Source organism: Leptopilina heterotoma, unplaced genomic scaffold, assembly GCF_015476425.1.
Source record: "Leptopilina heterotoma isolate Lh14 unplaced genomic scaffold, ASM1547642v1 Lhet_183, whole genome shotgun sequence".
In the NCBI taxonomy this organism is placed as follows: Eukaryota; Metazoa; Arthropoda; class Insecta; order Hymenoptera; family Figitidae; genus Leptopilina; species Leptopilina heterotoma.
Window position 1 is genome coordinate 1,318,631 of NW_025110901.1, and position 27,183 is coordinate 1,345,813.

The 27,183-nt window shown below is 20.9% G+C and overlaps 2 protein-coding genes across 2 annotated transcripts; both read left to right on the forward strand.

The window, feature by feature from the left end:
* The first annotated feature begins 975 nt into the window (after window positions 1–975).
* LOC122500337 (transcription and mRNA export factor ENY2) lies at window positions 976–2,869 on the forward strand. The gene is made up of 2 exons (XM_043609225.1): window positions 976–1,181; window positions 2,555–2,869. The coding sequence occupies exons 1-2, from the start codon at window positions 1,132–1,134 to the stop codon at window positions 2,781–2,783; spliced, it is 279 nt and encodes a 92-aa protein (XP_043465160.1). The 5' UTR covers window positions 976–1,131; the 3' UTR covers window positions 2,784–2,869.
* A 453-nt stretch (window positions 2,870–3,322) lies between these two features.
* On the forward strand, window positions 3,323–27,183 carry LOC122500338 (serine/threonine-protein kinase D1). Its single transcript, XM_043609226.1, has 13 exons — window positions 3,323–3,502; window positions 6,158–6,671; window positions 9,795–10,115; window positions 12,337–12,468; window positions 13,729–13,934; window positions 16,847–17,126; window positions 18,739–18,958; window positions 19,755–19,884; window positions 20,023–20,155; window positions 21,150–21,329; window positions 23,034–23,780; window positions 26,142–26,227; window positions 26,467–27,183. Exons 3-13 carry the CDS (start codon window positions 9,851–9,853, stop codon window positions 26,578–26,580), a joined length of 2,493 nt encoding a protein of 830 aa, XP_043465161.1. The 5' UTR covers window positions 3,323–3,502; window positions 6,158–6,671; window positions 9,795–9,850; the 3' UTR covers window positions 26,581–27,183.

Below are 27,183 nucleotides of genomic sequence, written 5' to 3' on the forward strand. Positions count from 1 at the left end.
AGTTTATTAATCGAGATTTTTAATTGCAATTATTAACAAACACTATTACTTTGAAAACTTAAAAGAAATTTTTTGTAAAATTTAATAACTTTAAAAATTTTTAATTAAAATTATAAAAAACAGTGTTTTTAACAAATTTAAAGAAATTTTTCAAAATAATTTTAAAAACTGGAAAGAAATTCTTCGTAAAATTTAATTACTTTGTTTTTAAATTAAAATTATAAAGAAACAGTGTTTTTAAAAAATATTTAAAGAAATTCTTCAAAACAATTAAATTATTTTCAAAAATTTTGATAAAATTCTTCATAAAATTTTCTTTTTTATTACTAAAAAATAAGAATTAGAAACATTTTTTAAAAATAATTGAATTTTATAAGAGTTTTATTTTCTATTTTTGTAAATAATTTTATAATTTTAAAAGATTTAAATTGACATTCTTGATAATTTGAATTCCTTTGAAAAATTAATAATAATGAGTAATTAATAATTATTATTATTAATTATTATTAATTAATAATGATTAAATATTTATTTAAATAAAAAAAATTATTTTTTCGATTTTTGGAAGATATTTTAAAGGTTAAAGAAAAAACTAATTAAAAATTATTGATGATTTTATAATAATTTTACAATTAAAGATATTCACAAATAAATTGATTAGAAACATTTCATTGTGTACCAAATAATTTTCAGAATAAAATTTTTGTGGTAACTGATAATTTTATAATTATTTTACATTTACTTTACTGCTTGTAGTTCTTAATAGTTAATAAAATTAAGTTAATAGTTAATACAATTAAATTAATAGTTAATAAAATTATTTTTTATAATTTGACTGAATTATTTTATTATTCTGTGCACTAATTTATTTTTAATTTACAGAAGTTGTGTTATTTTGCTTTCAAAAAATCGCGCCCTTTTTCATGCTTTTGACGCCTCCTTGGGGATTAATTTCGAATTAAGTTTGACATTAAACATAACCTCCAAAAGTCTAAACAAGAACGTGACAAGAACTGACAACAAACAAACGAAACAAACATTAATTGAGTTGTTAGACCTCAAAAGGGTCAATATTCTCTCAATTAATCGCAAAGTAATAATATTCCATTTTTCAATAAACAATCGTCAACAATGAATAGTGCAGCACATCAAAAATTAGTGATGTCTGGAGATCGTGATGGGTAAATATATTTTTTCCATAGCCGGCAATTTTATACTCGAGTTTATTTTCCAAAAATTCTGAGTGTTCAAAAGGAGGAACTTATTTATAGTAAATAAAGAAAAAGTATAAATATTTAAAAAAAAACTGCCTGCAATAAAAATTAAAAATGTAAAGTAAATTGAAACTATGAATTATTTTTTAATTTTTTAATACTTTACGCAATATTCCAATAATTAGAAAATTTATAAAAGAAATAAATGAATTTCGTGTACGTTCAGAATTTTATTGACATTCGAGATTTTATTTTCCTACCGTATATAAATATTTACCGAAGTGATTATTTTGTGTTTGATAAATTCAGGAGAGAAATGTTAATATTTGGAGGAAAATAAATAATTCGATAATTATTGCAATTGTGTAAATATAAATATTGTTAGTAATATTTACATTCTCATTTTATTTATTATTCTTAATGTTTATTAATTTCTTTTTATTTATTAGAGGAAAAAGTTTTTCAGAACCTGATAAATCCATTTCGATTGAAACAATTAAAACAATTACATTTTCCACTTTTAATCATTGCAGTTAATTTTTAGATAGAAAATTTGTAAAAATTTCTATAACAATGTTTAAATATTTAAGACTTTCATATTTTTATTAAAAAAAACTATTATTTTTAAGACTTTAATATTTTTATCAAAAAAACTTTATTATTTTTATTTTTAAGACTTTAATATATTTAATTATGATAAAGTTTTATTAGGAAGCGTTTGCTTCTTAAATAAAAAATGAATGATCCTAAAATTTTGAACGTTCAAATGAACGAAATTTATTTATTTCCTCTTCAAATTAAATTTTTATTACAATAATTTTGCGTACCTATAAAAAAGTATTAATTATAAAGTTTCTAAATGTAAAATTGAAGTTTTTAAAAAACTTTGGCAATCAGTAATTTACGGGGATATTTTTAATAAAATATATTTCGTTCATTTGAACGTTAAAAACTTGTGGATCATAAAAATAAATGAATAAACGGAATAAACAAATAGAATAATAAATAAAATGAGAATGTAAATATTTAATTATGATAAGGTTTTATTAAGAAGCGAAAGCTTCTTAATAAAACTTTATCAAAATTAAGTGATTTAAAGATTTTTGTAATTTTTTCCAATAAAAAAAAATATCGAAAAGTTTTTAAATTGAAAATTCTTTGTTAATATTTTTTTTCTTAAATTCAACAGTCAGATCGATTTATGAGCTCCTGAAATTATGAAATTTATGTTTATTTCCCTTTCTTTTGAAAAATAAATCAAGCTTTTGAAATACTTGCTCCCTTTTTTTTTATTTTTTTTCCAAATCTATGGGAAATTGATAAGAAATTTATTTTTCCAGATTAAAGGAACTATTACGACGTCGCCTCGTCGAATGCGGTTGGAGGGACCAAGTGAAAATTATTTGCAAAGATATTATTAAGGAAAATGGTCAGGATGTTATTTATGATTCATTATTGGCACAAGTGAGGCCGAAAGCGAGGAGTCTCGTGCCAGACACTGTGAAAAAGGAGCTTTTGCAAAAAATTAAAAATCAACTTCTAGCACAGGAGGAGAAATTAAAGACGTGACTTTATATTTTTGTTGTTCGAGAAAAAGTAATTGTAATAACTATTATTATGTACAGTAATATTTAATAAACACATTTTCTACTGTATTTGTTGTTTTCATCGCTTTCATAATAGAAACATTTTAAGTAAAAAATTATTATTATTTATTAGTTTTCTCTTATTTTGTAAATTTAGAAAATTGCTTTTTATTATCGAAAATTTACTTCTTTTTGCTTTTCTTTTCTCCGAAAAGAAAAATAAATAAAGTTAAAATTAATCGACAGTTTAATCTTAAACACAAATTTTTCCAGTTAAATAATTTATTTATTTTTAGTTTATATTTTTCTAATTTTTAAGCATTTTCGTCAGAGTTAAATTTTTATTTTGGTTTATTTTTTACTAATGTTAAAAAATACCTATTTGAAAAAAATAATTTCTGGAAAATAAAATAGACGTAACTTTTTTTTGCGATGAAAACGATAAATACTGTTTTTATTCTAAATTTTTTTATTAGTTTAATTTTATCAAATTTTTTTCTTTTGCAGATTTTTTTAAATTGCAGAAACAACTCGCATTGAAAAAAACGCGAATGGAATTTTTTCCGATTTGAAAATTTTGGGAAATTTAAAATTTCTTTTTCTGGGAAAAAATTGATTTCAATGGACAAATACGTGAATGGACTAAAACTGTACTAAAAATATTGAAGTAAAATAGAATATATGAATTTTAAATCTTCTCCGGTGAGTTGGAAATATTTTAAAACTAATTGTTCCCATTGTCGGTTAGAAAAACTTTTTTTTATGAAATTGAATGAAAATTGATTTTTTCGAATTATAAATCTTCAAAAATACGATTATATTTGAAAGCAATTTTTGAAAGTAATATAATTAAATTCTTGCAAATATAAAATTTATTTAAATTAAATTTGACAAAACTTGCAATTGTTTTAAATTTTTTAATTATTTTCGAGAATTCAATTATCTTCAAAAAAAATTTTAATTCCAATTTTTAAGATTTCACTTTCACCTTTTAAAATTGTTAAATAAAATTTTTCGAATTTCATTAATTTTTGTTTAATAAATATTTGAATTTTTATTCAAATTTGTCCTGCAAAAATTAAAATTTCAAAATACTTTCAATGCAAAACCTTTTGAAATTTAATTATTTCTAAAAAATTAGGACTGCAATTGTTCAATAATTTTCAAAAATTTTAATAAAATTCTTCAGAAGAATGCAATTATTTTCATAAATAAAAAATTTCTTCTCATGAATTTAATTATTTTACAGACAATTTTATTAAAATTTCTCGAACGAATTCAATTGTTTTCAACACAATATTACTAAAAATTTCTGGAATTCCGCAAGAATTAAATTATTTTCACAAATTTATAAAACTCTTTGCAGAAACTCAATTATTTTCAATACAATTTTTATAAAATTTCTTGAAAGAAATCAATTATTTTCAAAAGTCTTAAATTGTGTCCAAGAATTTTATTCAATTTTTTAAAAATAATTAAATTTTTTTAGAAAATTTAATTAAAACTGTATTAAAAAAATTGAATTCTTACGAAGAATTTTATTAAAATTTTGGAAAATAATTGAATTTCTGCGAAGAATTTTATTAAAATTGAATTGAAAATAATTGAACTTTTGCCAAGAATTTTATTTTTATGAAAATAATTAAATTCTTACAAAGAATTTTATTAAAATTTTGGAAAATAATTGAATTTCTGCGAAGAATTTTATTTTATTAAAATTGAATTGAAAATAATTGAACTTTTGCCAAGAATTTTATTTTTTATGAAAATAATTGAATTCTTACGAAAAATTTTATTAAAATTTTGGGAAATAATTGAATTTCTGCGACGAATTTTATTAAAATTCAATTTAAAATAATTTAATTCACGCCAAGAAATTTGCTATTTATGAAAATAATTGAATTCTTGGGAAGAATTTTATCAAAACTCAATTGAAAATAACTGAACTTTTGCGAAGAATTTTATTAAAAATGAAAATAATTGAATTATTACGAAGAATTTCATTAAATTTTTTTTAAATAATTAAACTTCTATGAAGAATTTAACTATTTTTCAAAATAATTTAATTTTTACGAAGAATTTTATTAAAATTTATGAAAATAATTGAATTATTACGAAGAATTTAGTAGCATTTTTGAAAATAGTTGAATTTCTGCAATGAATTTTACGATTTTTGAAAATAATGGATTTCTTACAAAGAATTTTGTTAAAATTTTTGAAAATAATTGAAATCCTGCAAAAAATTGTATTATTTTCAAAATAATTGTATTCTTACGAAAAAATGTATTAAAATTTATGATATTAATTAAATCATTTCATAATTATAAAAGAAAAGCTCCGAAAGAATTCAATTATTGTCAAAAACTTTAATAGTATTCTTTGAAAAAATTTAATATCATAATATCATTTTTAAGTAAAATTATTATTAATAAAAAAAGTATTTTCGGAAACTGTAATATAATTCCTGAAAAGGTTTGTTTTTTACAAATATTAACCAAATGGATTGTATTCAAAATAATTAAAGAAAAACTTCAAAAGATTTCGATTTTTCAAGAAATTTAATAATTTTCTTTTAAAAAATTCAATTATCTTCATAAATAATAAGTTTCTTCGCATGAATTCAATTATTTTAAAAAATTGTGAGAAAAATTCAATTATTTTCTAAATATTTTAATAAAATGTATTAATCGAGATTTTTAATTACAATTATTAACAAATATGACTATTTTAAAAACTTGAAAGAAATTGTTCATAAAATTCAATTACTCTTAAAATTTTTAATTAAAATTATTAAAGAAACTCCATTTAAAAAAAATTCTTCAAAAAGAATTTATTTAAAATTTTCAAAAATGTTAACAAATTTCCTCACGAGAATTCAATTATTTTCATTAATAATAAAATTCTTTGGCGGATTTCAATTATTTTCAAAAATTCTTGGCTAGAATTCAAATTTTTTCATAAATAATTGAAAATTGTAATAAAATTCAATTATTTAAAATATTTGTATTTAAAATTATTAAAAAACTGCATTATTTAAAAAAAGTTCAAAGAAATTCTTCAAAAGAATTTAATAACGATTTTTTAGAATTTTAATAAAATTCTTCGCGAGAATTAAATTATTTTCATAAATAATGAAATTCTTCGAAAGAATTAAATTATTCTCAAATTTTTTGACAAAATTCTTTTCAAGAATTCAATGATTTTGAATACAATATTAATTTAAAAATTGAAAATATTTAAAAAGAAAAATTATTAAAAAAGTTACGAAACAAAAAAGCAAACAACAGCTAACTTCAAACTACGAACAGATTACCGGAATGCAACTATTATTAGTATAGATTTTTAATTATTTTTCAGAAATTCAATAATTGAACGTGAGTCTCGTCAATGTGTTTGAAATCTGGCGCTTTTTCACTACGCCCCCTCATCAGTGGGTGACGCGAAATGGAGAACTCTCTCGCCGTCTCTCTTTTTCTCCGTGTGGATGAAAGTCAAACTGGTATTTGTGCCTGTACCACTTTGATTGTACATATTCTCCAACACTGTATAGACACACAGTACTGCTTCGTACGTGGAAGTCTTTTCTTCGGAAACTCCATCATCAACAACAATGTTGAGAAAAAACGACTTACACCAATAACAATTAAGGAAAAGAATTATAAATTTTTTTTCAAAAAAATAAAAAAAAACAAGAAAAAGAACAAGTTTAACTTCAGTTTGACACCAAGGAAATCTCAAGAAGAAAAAAAAAAAGAAAATAAAGATCTGATAATGTTTAAGTGTTAAGGAATATATTCGTATTTATAAAGAGAGAATTAAAAGTTCTGGAGTCCTGATGGTGAGGAAGTATTGAATGTATCGGAGCAAAAAGGTGAGTCGACCTACTGGAGATAACTGTAAAATGTCATCACAATGAAAGTGTGTCAAAAGCAATGTTAAAAACGCCGATATTTTTATATATATGTTTGTCGCATCCAACTGGACCGCATTCAAAATTTAACATCACATATTTTACATAAAATCAATTCAATTTATTGTCACTATTGAGCTTTTTGCATTTTCATTGAAATTGACAAACTGTAACAGCCGGTTTCTTTTTGTAATTTTTCACGAAATTCCGTTATCGTTTTCAAGAAACATCGAATTTCTTTTCATCATCCACGTAATTAGTTTATTTTCTTTATTTTCGGTTTTTTATTTTTTTATTTTGTTGTTTATTTCCCTTTTTTGAAAAAATTTATGTTAATTTACGTTTTTTCTCTTTTTTTTATTTCTTCTCATTTCTTTTTTCTATTTTTTTTTTATTTCTTCTCATTAGTTTTTTTTATTTTTCTTTTTTCACAATTTTATCTTCGTTTCGTTTTCTGTTTTTTTTAGAATTATTTTTCGAAAACCAATTTAATGGAAAGAAGTGAAAAAAAAATTTCTCGGAAAGTTTTAAATTTACCTAATTCAATTTAATTTTGTTTTTTTAGAATTTGTTTTCGTAAAACGATTGAAATAAAATTTCTCCGCATGTTTAAAATTTAATTTCTCTTTTAATTTTCATCTAGATTTTATTTATTTATTTATTTTTTTTTTTTTTTTTGCGAAAATGAATTTAAAAAAGTTTTGATACGTGTTTTAAATTTATTTTTGTTTTCTGGCTTTTTTTAGAATTGATTTGAAAACTGATTTGAAAAAACGATATGAAAAGTTTCTCGGAATATTTTAAGGTGAAATTTACTAGTGAATATTTTTCTTTAATTAATTTGAGTGAGAATTAAGTAAAAGAAATTTAATGAACTTGAGAGTTAATTTAAATTTTAATTTAATTAGCTTCAGAGTTATTATAAATTTCAACTTATCAGTAAATAATTTTTTGTATTAAATTCATTACTAGTGGACTTTCATCTATTGTAAATTTATTTTTTACTAAACAATTTGCGAATAATTTAATTCCTTTGAAGAATTTTATTATTTATGAAAATAATTGAATTCTCGCGAAGAATTTCATTAAAATTTTTTAAAATCCTAATTAAATTTTTTTTAAGAATTTCTTTAGGTACATATTTTTGAAAATAATGTAGTTTTTTGAATAATTTTAATTGTCAATTTTAAAAATAATTGAATTACACAAAAAAATTTTCAACTTTTTGAAATAATCATGTCTGTTAATAATAAATTATAATTAAATATTTGATTATTGAAGTTTATTAAAATTGTATTAAAAATAATTGAATTTTTGCAAATACTTTTACTATATATTTATAAAAATAATTGAATTGTTTCGAAGGATTTATTAAAACTTTAGAAATAATTGAATTCTTTCGTGAAATTTAATGAAAATTAAAATTTTAATGAAAATAATTAGATTTTTGCAAAAAATTTTACTTTTTATAAAAATAATTGAATTCTTGTAAAGATTTTACTTATATAAAAAAATAATTGAATTGTTTCGAAAAATTTATTAAAATTTTAGAAAATAATGGAATTTTTTCGATAAATATTATTCAAAATTAAAAAAAATTGAATTCTTCTGTGAAATTTAATTAAAATTTTATTGAAAACAATTAAATTTTTGCAAAAAATTTTACTTTTTATAAAAATAATTGAATTTTTGCAAAGAATGTTATTATTTATGAAAATAATTGGATATTTGCGAAGAATTATATTAAAATTTTTAACAATATAATCAATAATTAATTATTTACTTAATAAGTGAATTTTCTAAATTTTGATTATGAATTTAATTCAAAAATTTATATTTGAAAATAAAAAAATTTTGTAATTTGCATAATAATAATAATTGTAATAACACGTTCCGCGAGTAATTTGTTTATAATTTTTGTTATCAATTTTATTTGTTTTTTATTAAATAATTTTATTTCTTAATTTCAATTGATAATTTTATTCAATAGTTTTACACAATAATTTTAATTAATAATTTTAATTAACATTTTTAATTAACAATTTGATTATCAATTTTAATTATCAATTTTAATTAATTTTCCTTTTTGTTGAAATCGCTTTTAATATCTAATAAATATTTTGTATTAAAAAGGCCTAAATAGTAACTTATAATAATTTTAATTAATATTTGATTTTCGTTGAAAACTTTTTTTATAATTTTTTTGTAACAAAATGTTCTAAATAATAATTAATAATTTTAATTTATATTTTTAATTATTAATTTTAAGTAACAATTTTAATATTTATTTTTAATTAATAATTTCAATTGATAATTTTAATTAATAATTTTAATTGATAATTTCAATTAATAATTTTATATTCGATGAATTCGATTTGTAAATTAAAAAAAAAATGTAAAATTTACCCACGGGAAAAAAAATAAAAAAATATTTGCGATTTAAAATATTCTTCGGTATTTTCATTTCTATTATTATTTCATATAATTATGTTTGCTTTTCAATAATCAATGTCGCTCTATTTTGTTTCTTTGTTTATAGCCACCTATACTAACTGCACGTCTCTAGAAATCTTTCACGTGAAACCCTTTTCATATAATAAATCACAACAGATTTTATTGAATTGAAACAGTTTTCATTCTTCATGAGTTGGAACAATTTAAGTTGTTAGTTCATTTATTTGAATTTTCTACTCTTCAAAAAAAAAAAGTGTAGAAAAAAAACTTGAATTGAAATGACTTCCTTTTACTAGATTAAAGTCGAAAAGGAAGGAAGAATTTTAATAATTCATTTTTTTATTACGGTTAGATTTTAAAAAGGAATAAAATTTTTATTACACTTCATCAAAATCTGACAAGTCTTTTCAATTTTTCTTTCGAAGAGTATTAAAAGATTGTGTGTGTGTTGGTGGAAAATATTACCTTCTTTGCGCAGTCGGATAATAATAAACTTTTTAATCGATATAAAATTAAGATTGAAATGAATGAACAAGAATATTTTAATAATTTTTAATTCTTTTTTAAAAATTAATAATTTACATACTTAATTCAATAATACTATTATTAATTTCTTTTTTTCTATTTCAGTGAAACGGAAAAAGGATTTTTTTTAGAAAGAAGGGCAAAAAAGGAGAGGAAAAAAAATGGAAGCTGCCGAAGTAACATTTCTTTTTCAATTTGGATTGCTCCGTGATACAGTCACTGTAGATTCTAGCCAATTGACTCTCAAGTCTTTAAAGGAGTTTGCCTGTGATTTTATAAATAGCAAGTGTCCTGATCATGGCTTAAGTCAATTGTTCGATAGACTTTTGTTATTTAAACACGATTATAATTCAACTAATATTCTTCAGCTCATTACAAATGCAATGGAAATAGTTGACGAAACTTTAGTGGAAATAGTTCTCACTGGTGAGGAATTCTTTCATTTTTTATTTATTTTTTTTTCTATTGAAAATCCGATGCTTTTCCATCTCGTATATGATGAGAGAATGATCATTAAAACAATTCACTTCTGTTAATGACAAAACTTTCTTCAACGGAAATTGGAAAAATTTCTTTACTATTTTTCATTTGACGCTTCTATCTGAATTGAAGGTTTTTAATTATTTTCAATCTTTTTATTTTTTCTCACATTTTTTTGCATCTAAAAATAGTATTAATCAAGTATTGATGAATTCGTCACTGGGAATTAAATTAAATTTTTTAAATTTTTTATTAAAGATTTTTTTGGTGGACCATCAAATAATTATAAAATAAATTAGAAAAAACCAAAAAAATCGCAGGGTGTCTACTAACCGGGGAAACCGGGAATAAGCCAGAAATTTTATGCCAAATCGGGAATTTTTTCATAAAATTAAAAAAAGTTTTATTTTAATTTGTTTTTAAAAAAGCTTTTTATTTCAATTTTTGTAGATGAATGAATTAGTTAAAAATAATTAATTTGATGGTAAAAAATCAATCACTGATACAAATATAGTAAGAAACTAATTTATAATATATAATAATTTTTCAAAAAAAATTATCAAATAAATATAAATTTTGTGAAATTCAACTGAAAATAATTAAATTTGTTAAAGAATTTTATTAAAAATTTTTTAACAAATCGAATTTTCAAAGTATTTTAATTTAATAATTGATGAATAATTGAATTTTATAAAGAGTCACATTCTAGTATTCATGTTTCTTAGTGCGAAGATTAATAATTAAAATTTTTATTAGTTAATTTAAAAACAAGATACACACTTAAAATTTTTTAATAAAATTATAATTTTATTTATAAAAATTTCTTAACAATATATTCAATTATTTTCCAAAATTTTAATAAAATTCTTCGTAATAATTCAATTATTTTCATAAATTTTAATAAAATTCTTCGTAAGAATTAAATTATTTTAAAAAATAGTAAAATTCTTCGCAGAAGTTTAATTATTTTCAATTCAATTTTAATAAAATTCTTCCAAAGAATTCAATTATTTTCATAAATAGCAAATTTCTTCGCGTGAATTCAATTATTTTTAAGGCAAAAAAAATTCAAAAATATTGATAACATTTAAATTAAAAATGTATAAAAGACAATGAAATTTTTATAAAGAATTTTCTCAAAAATTTTAAAAATATTTAAATTTTATAGAAGAATTTTATTAAGACTTGAAAATAATTGGATTCTTTTGAGAAATTTTATTAAAATTGTATTGAAAATAATTGAATTTTTGCGGAGATTTTATTAAAATTTTTGATAATAATTGCATTCTTTTCCGAAATTTTATTAAAATTGTGTTGAATACAATTAAATTCTTTCGAGAAATTTTATGAAAATTGCCTTAAAAATAATTGAATTCATGCGCAGAAATTTATTATTTATGAAAATAATTGAGTTCTTGGGAAGAATTTTATTAACATTTTTTTGTTTCTTAGTGCGAACATTAAAAAATTTAACTTAAAATTTTTTCATGAAATTGAATTTTTGCAAATTTGTTTTTGAAAATTCTGAAACATAAGATGTTTGAAATTTTTCAATTCTATTGTCTCAAGATAATTGAATTTATATAAACAAATAATTGAAAATTTTTGAAATTTCTTTATATTCTATTAAAAATAATTAACTTCTTTTAAAGAATTTTATTTAAAATTTTCGAAAATAATTTTTAATTATTAATGTTCGAAATTAGATAAATTTAAATTTGATGAGAAAAAAAGAAACCGGGAAAAATTAGGACAAAGTTGGGAAAAATCTGTGAATTTTGTTAAACGAAAATAGTAGACACTCTGTGTGGGTGAATTTTAATAAATTTTTTAAATATTTTTTTCAAAATTTAAATTTCTTTTGAAATTGAATTTTATACATTTTCTCATTCAATTAAAAAAAGAAAAAAAATGGTTCAATATTTTGATAAAAATGAAAATGAAACAAAATAAATTGAAAGAAGGAAAATAATAAAAACAGTAAAAAATGAATTTGATAAAAATGATATATTTTGAAGAAAACAATATAAATTAGTAATATTATCGTAATTTTTGTTCCGAATGTAATTTATTCATTTTTATTATAATTCACCTTTTTTTTACTTTAAATTATTATTGAAATTTTGTATTTTGTAATTCTAATGATAAGTTCTTGAATTTTTAACAGCACAAGTGCCAACCGAGCAAATTCCAATTCGACCTCACGCTTTATCGGTACACTCTTATAAAGCTCCGACTTTTTGTGACTTTTGTGGTGAAATGCTTTTTGGTCTTGTAAGACAAGGACTTAAATGTGAAGGTAATTACTTTATGGAACTTTAATTCTCTGGGGGGAATTTGAAAATAATTTTATTACAGTGAGCAGATTTATTTATTTTTGTTATAATTTCATTAGACGAGGAAAAGATTTGTCATATTCTTTTCGCTATTCAGTAATTTTCTTTTGTTTTATTTATTTATTTAATACTTTTTTTTAGAAAGTAAACGATTCTTTCTTTCTAGTTTTTTAATTAGAATCGTTATTTGTTTATTTATTTTTATTTATTTATTATTCTACTTTTTAGTAACTAAACAATTTTTTTTTGTATTTTTTTATTACAATCATTGATTACTTTTCATTAATTTTATTTATTATTTAGTTATTTTTTTTGGTTTCTTTAATTGTTGCGCCACTTTTTAGAAAGCAAAAGATTTTTTCTTGGTAGTTTTTTTAATTAGAATCATTATTTAATTTCATTTAATTTTTATTTATTCATTTATTATTTAGTTCTTATTTTTAGCTTTTTCTAGTTTCTGTGGAACTTTTTAGAAAGCAAAAGATTTTTTCTTGGTAGTTCTTTTTATTAGAATCGTAATTTGATTAAATTAATTACTTCACTTATAGAAATAAAAGAAAGTTAATTGATTTAATCAAATTAGAAAAATTTAGTTTAATTCAGTTAATTTAACATTTTCAATAGTATATTTATTTCTTTTGTATGATAATGATAAATGTTATAAATTATTCGACTTAATTAACCCTTGTCAGGATTTCTCTGTGCTTCAGTCCGATATGAATCGTCTTGATGGGTGGTGTAAATTTAATCATAAATCTATTAATGTTAATAAGATTTTTTTCTATCAGTTTTCTAAAGAAAAATAATCTTTGTTTTTGTACTATTGATCGAGACATTTGTTAGATTCGTTGATTCAAAAAATTTGTTTTTGAATCTGTTTATTAGAATTTGTTTCAAAAACCTTTTTTTATTTTTTCGAAGATTAATTATAATTAAAGTGAAATAAACATTATAACTAAGATAAATAAACTAAATAAATAAGCGAAAAGAACTAAATAAATAAACTAAAATAAATTAACTAACTAAATAAATAAACTAAGTAGTTTATTTTAGTTTCACCAACAAGTTAATTTATTTATTTATTTCCTTAGTAATTTTATTTATTCAATTTATTTATTTAATAAATAAACTGAAATAAATGAATTGATAATTTACGAAAATTTATTAAAATTTGCTCTTTGCTGAATTATTTACTAATGTTTTGTTGAATTATTTTCCCTCAGGTTGTGGAATGAATTATCACAAACGATGTATTATTAAAGTTCCAAATAATTGTTCGCAAGACACGAGTCAAAGACGACTTAGTTCGACACTGTTGAATGTTCCAAGATCGCCGAGTCAGAGTTCGACGAGTAGTTTAACAAGTGCCAGCGATGATAATCACAGTACGAATATAACACCTAATACAAGTCAAAACAACAGTACGCTGGTGAGATCTCTTCCATGGAAGAAGTTCCTTAAATAATTTTTTATTTTTATTTTCTTTATACAACTTTTATAACTTTTTTTTTTGCATTACGTTCAATTTTATTTACTAAAAATTACGTTACCGTCCATTTTTAATAGTATTCTTTATATTATAGTATTCTTTTTCTCAATTTTCTCTCATAGAATTCTTATAAAAAAATTGTTGGCAGTATTTTTCGATTTTTATATATTATATTATATAAAATTAATATACGTTTATAATTATTAAAATAATTATCATGAGAGATGATGTGTAAGATTTTGTAAGAAAATTTTCAAAATATTTCATAATATTGCTTCCTTATAAAGGAAGTATTTTATTTTGTAATTATTATAATATCAGGCCTTGGATATTATGACTTTTTCGACTATTTTCAAATAATGCGACTATTTCGACTTTTCTTCCAAATTTTACGACAAAATACTACATTTTACAACATGCAACTTATTTCGATTTTTATTGTGTGAAAAGTTTAAACTATACATGAAAATTAACTTTTAAAGAAATATAAATGAAAATTTTTGGAAATAAATTGAATTCTCAAAAATTTTAATGAAAAATCTTCAAGTGTAAAAATAAAAATGAAAAGTAATGAAAATTAGGTTGAAAATCATTGAATTCTTGAAGAGAATCTTATCAAAAAATTTCAAGAGAATAATTGAATTCCTTCGAAGAATTTTTTTATTTATATGAAAATAATTGAATTCTCGCGATGAATTTTATTAAAATTTTTAAAAATCCTAATTAAATTCTTTTGAAGAATTTCTTTGAATTTGTTTTAAATAATGAAGTTTCTTTAATAATTTTAATAGAAAATTTTTGAAAGTAATAATTAAATTCTATCTATAATAATAATTGAAATGATCGAAAAATTTATTAAAATTTTAGGAAAAATTAAATTGTTTTGAAGAATTCTATAGAACTATTTAAAAATAATTAAATTCTTTCGAGAAATTCAATTAAAGTTGTTCTGAAAATAGTTGAATTCTTTCAATTTTTTTTGACGAATATAATTAAAAATTGCATTGAAAGTAATTTAATTTTTATATAGAATTTTTGTTAATATTTTGAGAATAATTAAATTATTTTTAGAGGATTTTAAATTCTTGTTGAAATTGAATTTTATGAAAATTTTTGAAAATAATTAAATTCTTTTGTTTAATTTTATTTAAATTGGATTAAAAATAATTTAATTCCTGCAAAGAAGTTTAGTATCTATATATATATATAAAAATAGTTAAATTGTTTCGAAGAATTTATTAAAATTTTAGGAAATAATTGAATCTTATGGAAATATTTGAATTCTGGCAAGGAATTCAATTAAAATTGTTTTGAAAATATAATTGAATTCCAGCAAAGAATTTTACTATTAATAAAAATAATTGAATTCTTTTGTAAAATTTTTGGAAAATAATTGAATTCTTTCGTGTTAAAATTTTGTTAAAAATAATTTAATTCTTGCGAGGAATTATATTCAAATTTTTGAAAATATAAACAATAATAATTGAATTTTGGAAGAGTTATGGTTATATTTTTTAATTTTATTTCCCGTGAAAAAAGAAATAAAAAGTACCTATTTAAATATTTATTTAGCATGAAATTATTCGAGTTTTGATTAATTGAATTTAGAAATCAGTGAAGAATCAGGGAAATGCAAAATAAAATTTTTTGTGGCAACACTGAATTAAATACACGACTTTTTTGATTTTTTTTTCTATTTTTAATCGACTAAAGCTACGGTTTTGACTCGTTAAAGTCGACCCGAGGCCTGTAATATTTAAATTAATTATTACAATAGATATTATAATTTTATCTACAAAATTGGCTTAAAAAGGAGTCTTTACGCTACGAATATATATTTTTATTAAAGTAATCGAGCGAAGAGTATTTTTTCTATATAATTAATTTGGTTGTTGGTATTAATTAGATTTTGGTGGAAAGGTTCTTATTTTAATAGTATTATTATTAATTTATAGTTGTTAGGAATATTATAAAATCAGAATAAAATACGAGAATCTCTTTATTATTGAAAATATTTTTATATTATTGAAAATTGTTAGTACTTTAAGTGCCTTTTTACAAATTCGACAAATCTTCTAATTATGAGTCTTAATTATTTTTGGATATTGTAAAAGAGAATATTTTGAGAATTAAAAACGAATTGAACAACTCTGATTGATAAAAATTATTATAAAATAAACATACAATCACGTAAGACCGTTTACGTGTTTAAATAAATAGATAAATAATAAGTAATATACACATAATAATAATAATAAATAATAAAATATTTATTATACAATAACTATAAAATGATAATTATTCAGCAACAACAGTAATCGAAATAAATTATAGTTTATAATTCAAAATTCTAATAATATTAGAATAAAATAGGAATAATTTGAAAAAAGAGAAAAATTCCGAACGAAATGTGATTTGAGTACTTAAATAAAGGCGAATTATTATTTCCAAATTGTTCTTTTTTTCCTTTCTCCGTTATACACCAATTTGTAAAATAAATTGAAAATTTTCTTAAAAATTTTATTTATACTACAGAATAAAAGTTTAGTGTAAAATAAAGTATTCTCAATTGATAACATATTCAAATTTAAGTAAATAAAGAATACACTATTAAAAAATTACAAGAACAAAAAAATTCAAATTTAAATTGTAGGAAAATTTCCTATTTAAATAGAAAATAAAACGAATTAATGTCAATTCTATTCTTACGTAAATTTAATTTATATAATTATATTATTCGCGTTTAATAAAATAGTTTTTTTTTAAATTGAAAATGTAATTAATGAACATAGTTTTTAGTATAAATGTAATTAGTGAAAAAATTTGTTTGTAATTTGTAATATTTTTTGCAGGCAATACCAAGTATCGTAGGACCAAAACAATCTCGTTCACCATCCTTGGGAGGAAGACCCGTTTGGGTCGATCGTGAAATGGCAACGCGAATAAAAATTCCACACACATTTGTTGTTCACACGTATACAAGACCAACAGTTTGTGGTCTTTGTAAAAAATTATTACGTGGATTATTTAAACAAGGCCTCCAATGTAAAGACTGCCAATATAATGCCCATAAAAAATGCGTAGAAAAAATTCCCAAAGACTGCATTGGAGAGAATCCATGTGACAACGCAGGTAAATTTACAGAAAACCGATTTTTATTTACCATTTTTCATCATTTTTAGAGTCATTTTATAATTATTTTTATTTTATTTTATTCATAGAAGTAAACGGGACAATTTCTTTTAATTGTTTTTTCATTTAACAAATAATAAAACATTTAATCAAGTTTTTCCCGTGTAATTAAAAATTAAATTAATTTCTAATTAATACAAGAACAAAAACATTTTATAAAAATGTAGAGTAACTTTTATTCGACTTATTTTCAAAAATTACGACTTTTTCGACTTTTCTTATAAATATTGCAACATTTTTAGTATAAAATGCATCTTTTTCCGATTTTTTTAGCATAAAAAATAACAATCGACAAATCTTTCAAAAATTATTTCTGAATAAATTTTCGAAATGTACATTTAAAAACATTTTGAATAATTGAAACTTTGTAATATTTAATTGAAAATAATTGATTTTTTTCATCAAGTATTTTATTAAAATTTTTGAAAATTAACTTTTGAAGAATTTAAATTTGAAAATCAGGAAAATAATTGAATTTTCAAAAAAATTTAATAAAAATCTTCAAGTGTAAATTTTAAAATGAAATTTAATGAAAATTAGCTTCCAAAAATTATATTAAAACATTTTCGAAAAAAGTAGTTTTTAAAATTTTTTCATTCTAATTAATAATATTCAATTATTTTCATAATCTTTCAAAAATTATTTTTGAATAATTTTTCTAATTAAATTTTGAAAATGTACAATTAAAAAGAGTTTGAATAATTCAAATTTTGTAAAATTTAATTGTAAATAATTGATTTTTTTTAAGTATTTTATTAAAATTTTTGAAAATCAACTTTTAAATAATGTGAATTGCAAATTTTGGGAAATAATTGAATTCTGAAAAATTTTAATGAACAATCTTCATGTGTACATTGTAAAATAAAAATTAGATTCTAAATATTATATTAAAATATTTTTGAAAAATGTAATTCTAAGAACTTTTTTATTGTAATTTTTTAAAATTCAATTATTTTCACAATTTTCAATTCCATATTTCTGAAAATTCAAATACATAAGTACAAAAATAATACAAACATTAAAAAAATTTTAGAATTACTTTTACATTTTGGAGAAAATAATGATATTAGAAATTTTTAATTAAATTTTATTCTTCAAAGAATTAATTTTTTTATACACAAAAATACTTATCAAAAATTAAATTGTTTTAAAAAATTTTAAATAATTGAATTCTCGAAGAACTTTCGGAAATTTAGTAAAAATAATTTATTTTGTGATGAAGATTAGTTAAAAATTTGTAATCAATGTTTACTATTTTCAGAGTAAATTTCGCTACGTTTAAAGTAATTTTTTCTATTAAGTTTGATGAAAAATTCACTTTGGAAAAAGTAAAACTTACTCCAAAAATAATTAAAGTTGTAGAAAAATAATATCTTATAAAGAAATCTGTAAAAATTCCTGACAATTCCTGGCTCTGAAAGTAATAAAAGTAATACTTTCTTAGTTTTTTTTCCGAGAAAAAAATTTTTTTTATTCGATTTTCTATTTATTAAATAATTTAATATTGAGTTTATCAATTTTCTTTGTTAATTGATTTTTTGATTGTTTTCAGGCATCGAATATCCTGACAGTGGGGTTGGTAGTGAGCCTGAAGGAAGATGTGATGGAAGAAATGAAGAAGGCGATGGAGATAGTGACGCAGAATCTCTGCCTCAACCACCCCAGCTCACTTCGTATTTAACTGATGAAAAAGCAATGAATGGAAAATACTCAGAGTTCGCATCTTCACATGATATAACGACTGAAAATTCAGAAAAATCGAGACCTTCAAGGTAAATTGCCAGAGTAGATGAAACTTTTTTTTTATCGTTTCGCAATTTGTGTATTTTTATCACATACATATTTTCGATTTATTGAGACTGAATTATTTCTATCTCAATAACTCGAGTTTTACTGTATTTTTAGATTTTTTTTTTAGAACTGTAACTTTTATTTTTACTGTTTTAAAAAATAGATTGATTTTTCTATTTAATATTAATATTAGTTTTTTTATTTAATTTAATTTTAATTAAATTATTTAATCAATTTTTATTTGTATTAGTTCTTTTAATATTTTACCAAAGTTTTGAACGTTTACATATTTCTTTAAGAACTATAACTTTAAATTTTATTGTTTTAAAAAATAGATTGATATTTATATTTAATGTTAATGTTAATGTCAACATTTTTCATAGATAAGAAAATTTCTCATGAATTCAATTATTTAAATTAGAATTTCCATAGAATTAGTCGAAGGAAATCAATTATTTAAAAATTTTTATAAAATTCTTCTCAAGAATTAAATTATTTTTATAAATATTTAAATTCTTTCATGAATAATAAAATTTGTTGCAAGAATTCAATTTATTAGCAGGATGAAAAAGAAGTAAATATTTTTGATGAGAATTAGGAAAAAGTAAGGAAAATAAAAAATATGGAATGGAATTTTTGTCAGTTTTGTGAAGTGACTAAAACGAGTTTTTTTTTGTCGTCAAGTTTAATTTTTCGATAGCAACTTTTTTACTACTTTTTGCTACTTTTGTAAAATTAATTATCTACTTTTTTAAATAGAGTATTTTGGTATTTCAGCTGCAGCTCAACTCCAAGTAACAATATTCCTTTAATGAGAATCGTGCAGAGTGTGAAGCATACAAAGAAAAGAGGTTCTCAAGTATTAAAAGAAGGTTGGATGGTGCATTTTACAAATCGTGATCCAATGGTGAGATTTTCTTGAAAAAAATTAATACTAAACGTTTTACTTCATAAAGTATTATTACATTTTTCGTTAAGTATATTTTTATTTTTTAAGCAATAATACTTTTAGTTGAATTTCATCCGTTTTTTTATTTTGTTACAGAGGAAGAAACATTATTGGCGATTAGATTCTAAATCTTTGACTTTATTTCAAAGTGATACTGGATCAAAGTATTACAAAGAAATACCGCTTTGTGAAATTTTATCCATCGAGCCACCAACGGCAGTTCATTCTCGTAAATATTTTTTTATATTTTCAGTATTTTTAAATTATTACAAAGCTTACACGGGTTGGGGAAATTTTTCAAAAAATTTATTAAGAAATGTTGAAATGAACGATTGATGGGACAGAGTGATAGAATCAATATTATTATTTAAAATAATAATATAATAATAATTAAATTTATTAATAACCTGTTTTTATAAAGTAATTTATTAAAAAAAAATTACTGTTATCCCTAAAGTCAAGAAAAGTAAAATTAATCAGGGACAAGTCAGAAAATTTTAATAAAAGCGGTGGAAAATTTTTGTTTTTGTTGTTCAACGACCTTTAAAAATATAAAAAATATTCTTCTTGAATTTGTTAAAAATTTAAAAAAAGGAATTTTTTTCTTAAATTTGTTTTTCCCACATTAAAAACTTTGAAATCGACTGGAATTTTGAATTAAAACAAAAACTCTAAATTTTTTTTTGTATCTGGACAATAATTGAACTTTAGAGAATTGGTAATTGAATTTATTCTAAATAATTTAATTCTCGAGTAGATTTCTTAAAATCATTATAATTTATAATTCATTTTCTAAATAGTTTTACTTGCAAATTCCGAAAAAAATTGATTTTTAAAAGAGTCACATTTGCAATTAATATAAATAATTGCATTTAAAACGGTTTTAAATTGAAATTTTTGAAAATTTGAATTTTCTTGGAAAAATAATAATTAGGTATTAAATATTTATTTTTAAAAAATTATTATTTTTTCGAATAATTTTACAGTCGAAGATATTCACAAATAAATTATAAGCATTTGTTTTTCGTATCTAATTATTTTTATGAGTGAATCAGAATATTCTTTAGTATTAGGAAAAAAGGCAAAATTCTGTCTAAAATTCAGGGGAAAGTCGAGGAAAAACATAATAAAATTTTTGTGGCAATTTTTTATTGATTCGAAAACTTTTAAAATTGCGATTCTTTTTAAATTTAATGTTTTTTAAACATTTTTTTGTCTTTCAGAAACCATGCACTGTTTTGAATTAAGAACAGCTAATTTAGATTATTATGTGGGAGAAGATCCTATGTTTAGTGGAACTAATGGACCGGTTCCTCCTCCCGAGAGTGGAATAGGAGCACATGTAGCCAGATCTTGGGAAACTAGCATACGACAGGCTCTTTTGCCTGTTACTTCAGCAACGAGTAATTAAAAACTTTACTTTCCCTTCAACATTTTTTTACAAGCAAAAGTTTTTCTTTCAATTTTCCTTTTTTTCCCTTTTTTATTCTTCATTATTACTTTTTTTCTTTTCTTTATCACTTTTTTCTTAATTAAAGTTTCAGGGGAGAATTCGCCGATATTTTCTGTAATTTAAGTATTTCATAAAATTGTTTTTATAATAATTTTTTGAAATTAATTCAATGGTCAGAAAATATTTTGCCCTCTTTTGAATTTTTAATTTTCTCAAAAAATTGGTAGATTTTGAAATTTTTGCTTAATTTTGTAAAAAATATGTTTTTGTAGCCACGAAAATTTTAGAAAAAATACAATTATTATTCAATTTTTTTACTCTTGAGAATCCATTCGCTTATTTTTCTAATTTCAAAACATAATTTTATCAAAATCTTTGATAATCATCTGTTCGCAGTTTAAAGTTAGTTGTTGTTTGTTTTTTTGTTTCTTAACTTTTTTAATAAATCTTTCTTTTTAAATAATTTCCATTTTTTAAATTAATTTATTGAAAATCATCGAATTGTTGCAAAAAATTTGATAATAATAGAACTTTTTCGAAGAAAAATAATTTATTAAAAAACTTAGAAAAATAATTGAATTCTGGAGAAGAAATATGTTAAAATTTTTGATAATTCTAATTAAATTCTTTTTGAAGAATTTCTATGGATTGTTTTTTTAAATAATGGAGTTTCTTTAAAAATTTTAATAAAAAAAATTGAAAAAATTTAAGAATTGAATTTTTGCAAAGATTTTACTATTTAAAAAAATAATTGAATTTTTTTGATGGATTTATTAAAATTTTGGAAAATAACTGATTTTTTTCGAAAAATGTTATTAAAAATTTTTTTAAAAATGGAATTTTTTCATGAATTATTGTTATTAAAATTGTATTAAAAATAATTCAATTTTTGCAAAGTATTTTAATATCTATTTACAAATAAAATTGAATTGTTTGGAACGAATTATAAAAATTTTGGAAAACAATTGAATTCTTTTGAAATATTTGATATCGAAAAAGAAACAAATTGAATTCTTTCGTGAAATTCTTTTGAAAGTAATTGAATGTTTGCAAAGATTTTATATCGAATAAAGAAATTTATTTTTTTGTTATAATTTTTCTAAATAAAATTATAGAATAAATAATAATAAGAAATAAATTCTTTCATTCGTCAATTTTTTTATGGATACAAAAACATATTAGTTAAAAAATAAAGAAAAAAATTTAATAACAATCGAAGTATTTTTAGCATAAAGCAATATTTTTGTTCTAATAAATGCTTCGAAAATAGTAAAAATAAATTTTTTCATTCGGAAATATTTTTATGGATACAAAAATATTTTTTCTACTAAATTACGCATCGATTTCGAAATCTATCAATTTTTAGAAAATATAAAAATTGAGATTATCGAAATATTTTCTGATCGTTGATAATTTTGATAATTCTAATTAAATTCTTTTTGAAGAATTTCTATGGATTTTTTTTAAAATAATGGAGTTTATTTTATTCCTCGCTAAAAATTAATATAAAAACAATTTTTTAAAATATTTGAATTATTTTCTTGTTATAGTTAAAAATATTGATAAAAAATGCTTTTAATAAATGCTCTTAAAAAATAAGTTTTCGTGAAATATTTTTATAGATTTATATTTGAACAATAAAAAATGCTTTCAGATCAGGAACAATCGACTGAACCCGAGGAATCAGTGACTGACATGACACAATTGTATCAAATATTTCCTGACGAAGTTCTTGGCTCTGGACAATTTGGCATTGTTTACGGTGGAATTCATCGTAAAACAAATAGAGCAGTCGCAATTAAAGTCATTGATAAACTTCGCTTTCCCACGAAACAAGAAGCTCAATTGAAAAACGAAGTAGCAATTTTACAAAATTTATCGCACAATGGCGTTGTCAATTTGGATCGAATGTTTGAAACGCCCGAGAGAATATTTGTTGTTATGGAGAAATTGAAGGGCGACATGCTGGAAATGATACTCAGCTCAGAGAAGGGACGGCTCAGTGAACGTATCACAAAATTTCTTGTTACACAAATTCTCGTTGCTCTTAAACATTTACACAGTAAGAATATCGTTCACTGCGATTTAAAACCAGAAAACGTACTATTGAGTAGCGACAGCGATTTTACGCAAGTGAAACTTTGCGATTTTGGATTTGCGCGGATAATTGGTGAGCGCAGCTTTCGACGTAGCGTCGTTGGAACACCGGCTTATTTGGCGCCTGAGGTACTTCGTAATAAGGGATATAATCGATCATTGGACATGTGGAGTGTTGGAGTTATTATTTACGTTTCATTGAGTGGCACTTTTCCGTTCAACGAGGACGAGGATATTAATGAGCAAATACAAAATGCCGCCTTTATGTATCCACCGTATCCGTGGAAAGAGATTTCTTCCGATGGTGAGAATTTTCAAAAATTTCCTTTCTATCAATTCAATTAGTTTCATAAATAATAACATTCTTCAGCAGAATTCAATTATTTTTATAAATATAGTAAAATTTCTTGGACAAATTCAATTATTTTCAACAAAATTTAAATAAAATTTCACGAAAGAATTCATTTATTTTCATAATTAATAACATTCTTCAAAAGAATTCAATTATTTTTATAAATAGTGAAATTTTATGCAAAAATTTCATTATTTTCAATAAAATTTAAATAAAATTTCACGACCGAATTCAATTATTTTCATGAATAATAACATTCTTCAGAAGAATTCAATTATTTTTTTTTAATAGTAAAATCTTTGCAAAAATTCAATTATTTTCAATAAAATATCGCGAAAGAATTCAATTTTTTTTCTTAATTTGTTACAAAATTTTACAAAAGAATTCAATTTTCTTAATTCGTTATAAAATTTTTAAAAAGAATTCCATTATTTTTATAAATAGTAAAATTCTTTGCAAGAATTCAATTATTTTCAATACAATTTTAATAAAATTTCATGAAAGAATTTATTTTTTTGAATTTCTACTATTTTTCGAAAAAATTCAATTATTTTTCAAAATTTTAATAAAATTCTTCGTAATAATTCAATTATTTTTAAAATCTTTAATAAACTTCTTCGTAATAATTCAATTATTTTTAAAAATTTTAATAAATCCTTTGAAAGAATTCAATTTTTTTTTAAATAGTAAAATCTTTGCAAAAATTCAATTATTTTCAATAAAATTTCACGAAAGAATTCAATTTTTTTCTTAATTTGTTACAAAATTTTACAAATAAATTTAATTTTTTTAATTCGTTATAAAAAATTTTATAAAATTCTTAGTAGCAATCGAATTAATTTCAAAAATTTTAATAAAAGTTCCTAAAAATTCAATTATTTTCATAAATAATAACATTCTTTAGAAAAATTCAATTATTTTTATAAATATAGTTAAATTTTTTGCATACATTCAATTATTTTCAACAAAATTTTAATAAAATTTCACGAAAGAATTTAATTATTTTCTAATTAATTTTAATAAATCCATTGAATAAATAAATCCATTAATAATAATTCATCGTAATAATTCAATTATTTTCATAAATTTCAATAAAATTCTCCGTAAGAATTCAATTATTTTGAAAAGTAATAAAATTTTTCAAAGGAATTCAATTATTTTAAAAAATGTTAATAAAATTTTTCGTAATAATTTCAATTATTTTCATAAGTAAGTGAAATTATTTTTTTAAATTTTAAGGAAATTCTATACAAAAATTAAATTATTTCAGATTTGAAATTACAGAAGTTAAAAAAATTATAATAACAATTTTTATATCAAAAATGTTGTATTTTAAAATTAACAATATCCAAAATATAAATCACAAAATACCCGAAATTATGGAAAATAATATAATGAAAAATTCTATAATTTTGAATCTGAAATAATTTAATTCTTACATAAAATTGAATTAAAATTTTCGATAAAAATTGAATTGATTTACTTTCATTTAAGTTTATGGAAATAATTAAATTCTTAACAGGATTTAAATTAAAAATGTATTGAAGATAATAGAATTTTTATGAAGAATTTTATCAAAAATTTTGTAAAATAAAAAATTCTATTGATGAATTCTATTAAAACTTTTGAAAATAATTGAATTCTTGTGGAAATTTTATTGGAATTTTTGAAAGTATCCAGCAATTATAATAAATGTATCCAGTAATTTGTAATCCAGTAATTGAGAAATTTTTTAAAAATTTTATTTAAAATAATGGAATTATTTCGAAGAATTTTATTACTTATGAAAATAATTTGAATTCTTCGGATGACTTTTATTAAATTTGTGAATATAATTGAATTCTTTTTGAACTTTAACACAATTTTTGAAAATAATAATTTAATTACTTGTCTTTTGAATAATTTTATTAAAAATTCTACAAAAGTGAGGTTTTTTAGAAATTCTAATTCAATTGTTTTAAGATTCTTGAATTTTTAAAAATATTTATATGCTTAAGACTCAAATTTCGTGAAATTAAATAGAGAATAAAGTTCTATTAAAAATAATGCAAATTTCCAAAAATGTTATTGAATTTGAAAATCATCGAGAAATATTTTTGTAGGAATCAGGGAAAAAGTAAAAATTCTAACTGAAAATCAGGGAAAAGCAAAATGTAGTTTTTGTGGCAAAACCCTACTGAATATAAATGTTATTTGTTTTTTTTTTTTTTTGTATTATTATCGTAACTTGATTATTTAAATCTAAGTATCTTTTAAATTCCTAACAATAAAATTTCGTAGAAAAATTTTTATTAATAATTTTCTTTTTTTTAGCTATCGATTTGATTAATAATCTGCTGCAAGTGAAGCAAAGGAAAAGGTATACTGTTGATAAAAGTTTACAACACATTTGGTTACAGGTAAGTGAAAAAAAGAAATTTCTAAAAAGCAGCTCAATGAAAAAAACTTCTCACATTTTTTCTTTAACTCGAAATTATTATTTCGAGTACATAATAATATTTAACCGAAATTTCGAAATAGTAAATAATTAATTCGTAAAATATCAAAATTTTAATTACCAATTTTTTTTCCTGTCAAAATTTAATCGATAAAATATTTTCAGTTGTTCGGATTTAAAAATTTTGAATATTTTTCGCAGGATTATCAGATGTGGTGTGACTTGAGGGAATTGGAATCGAAAATTGGTTGCCGATATTTGACACATGAAAGTGATGACGCTCGCTGGGCAGCATACGATAATCAAAATGCATGACACAACTTTATAACGCCGATAAAAGTTTTACCATCAACGACAGAAACATTTTTGCGTAAAGGATGGACTCGCATTGCTCAAGATACATTGCGACGTCTCATTCGCACTTGAGAGAAAAGTGAAAAGAAAAGAAACAAAAATAGTCTAGTGAAATTTTACAAATAATTCTTTACATTTTGGACGTTTCATAGTAAACTCAAATTTCTACCATTAAGTGAGCAAGAGAATGAAAGAGAGAGAAAGAGAGAAAGAAATTATTTGGGGCTCTGTCATCCTTCAAAACAGGTTACAATTTTCACATTTTTTTCTATTTTTTTACATCAATGATGAAACTTAAATTATTCAAATTTTATTTTATTTTTTTGCTTTTGAATTTGAATATTTAAATTTAAATCATTAATATAAATTGAATTGCGAATTTCGAAAAGGAAAAAAAACGTTAGTCTTTTTCACTATTAATTCGTTATGTGAAAAGGAAACTGACGCTTTTTTCAAATTGAGCCCTTTCAGAAATTCACGATTGAATTTGAATTTGAATTATTAATTCAAATTTTAAATTAATATGTTGGTGAAGTTTATAACGTTTATACAATCGAATGATTC

What these genes read in the sequence shown, in the direction of transcription:
- LOC122500337 (XM_043609225.1), top strand. Translation starts at nt 1,132, where the DNA reads ATGAATAGTGCAGCACATCAAAAATTAGTGATGTCTGGAGATCGTGAT. An exon ending in ATGTCTGGAGATCGTGATGG is followed by an intron (nt 1,182 to 2,554) that starts GTAAATATATTT and finishes TTATTTTTCCAG; the next exon opens with ATTAAAGGAACTATTACGAC.
- LOC122500338 (XM_043609226.1), top strand. Translation starts at nt 9,851, where the DNA reads ATGGAAGCTGCCGAAGTAACATTTCTTTTTCAATTTGGATTGCTCCGT. An exon ending in GAAAAATCGAGACCTTCAAG is followed by an intron (nt 18,959 to 19,754) that starts GTAAATTGCCAG and finishes TTGGTATTTCAG; the next exon opens with CTGCAGCTCAACTCCAAGTA. An exon ending in GCCTGTTACTTCAGCAACGA is followed by an intron (nt 21,330 to 23,033) that starts GTAATTAAAAAC and finishes AAATGCTTTCAG; the next exon opens with ATCAGGAACAATCGACTGAA.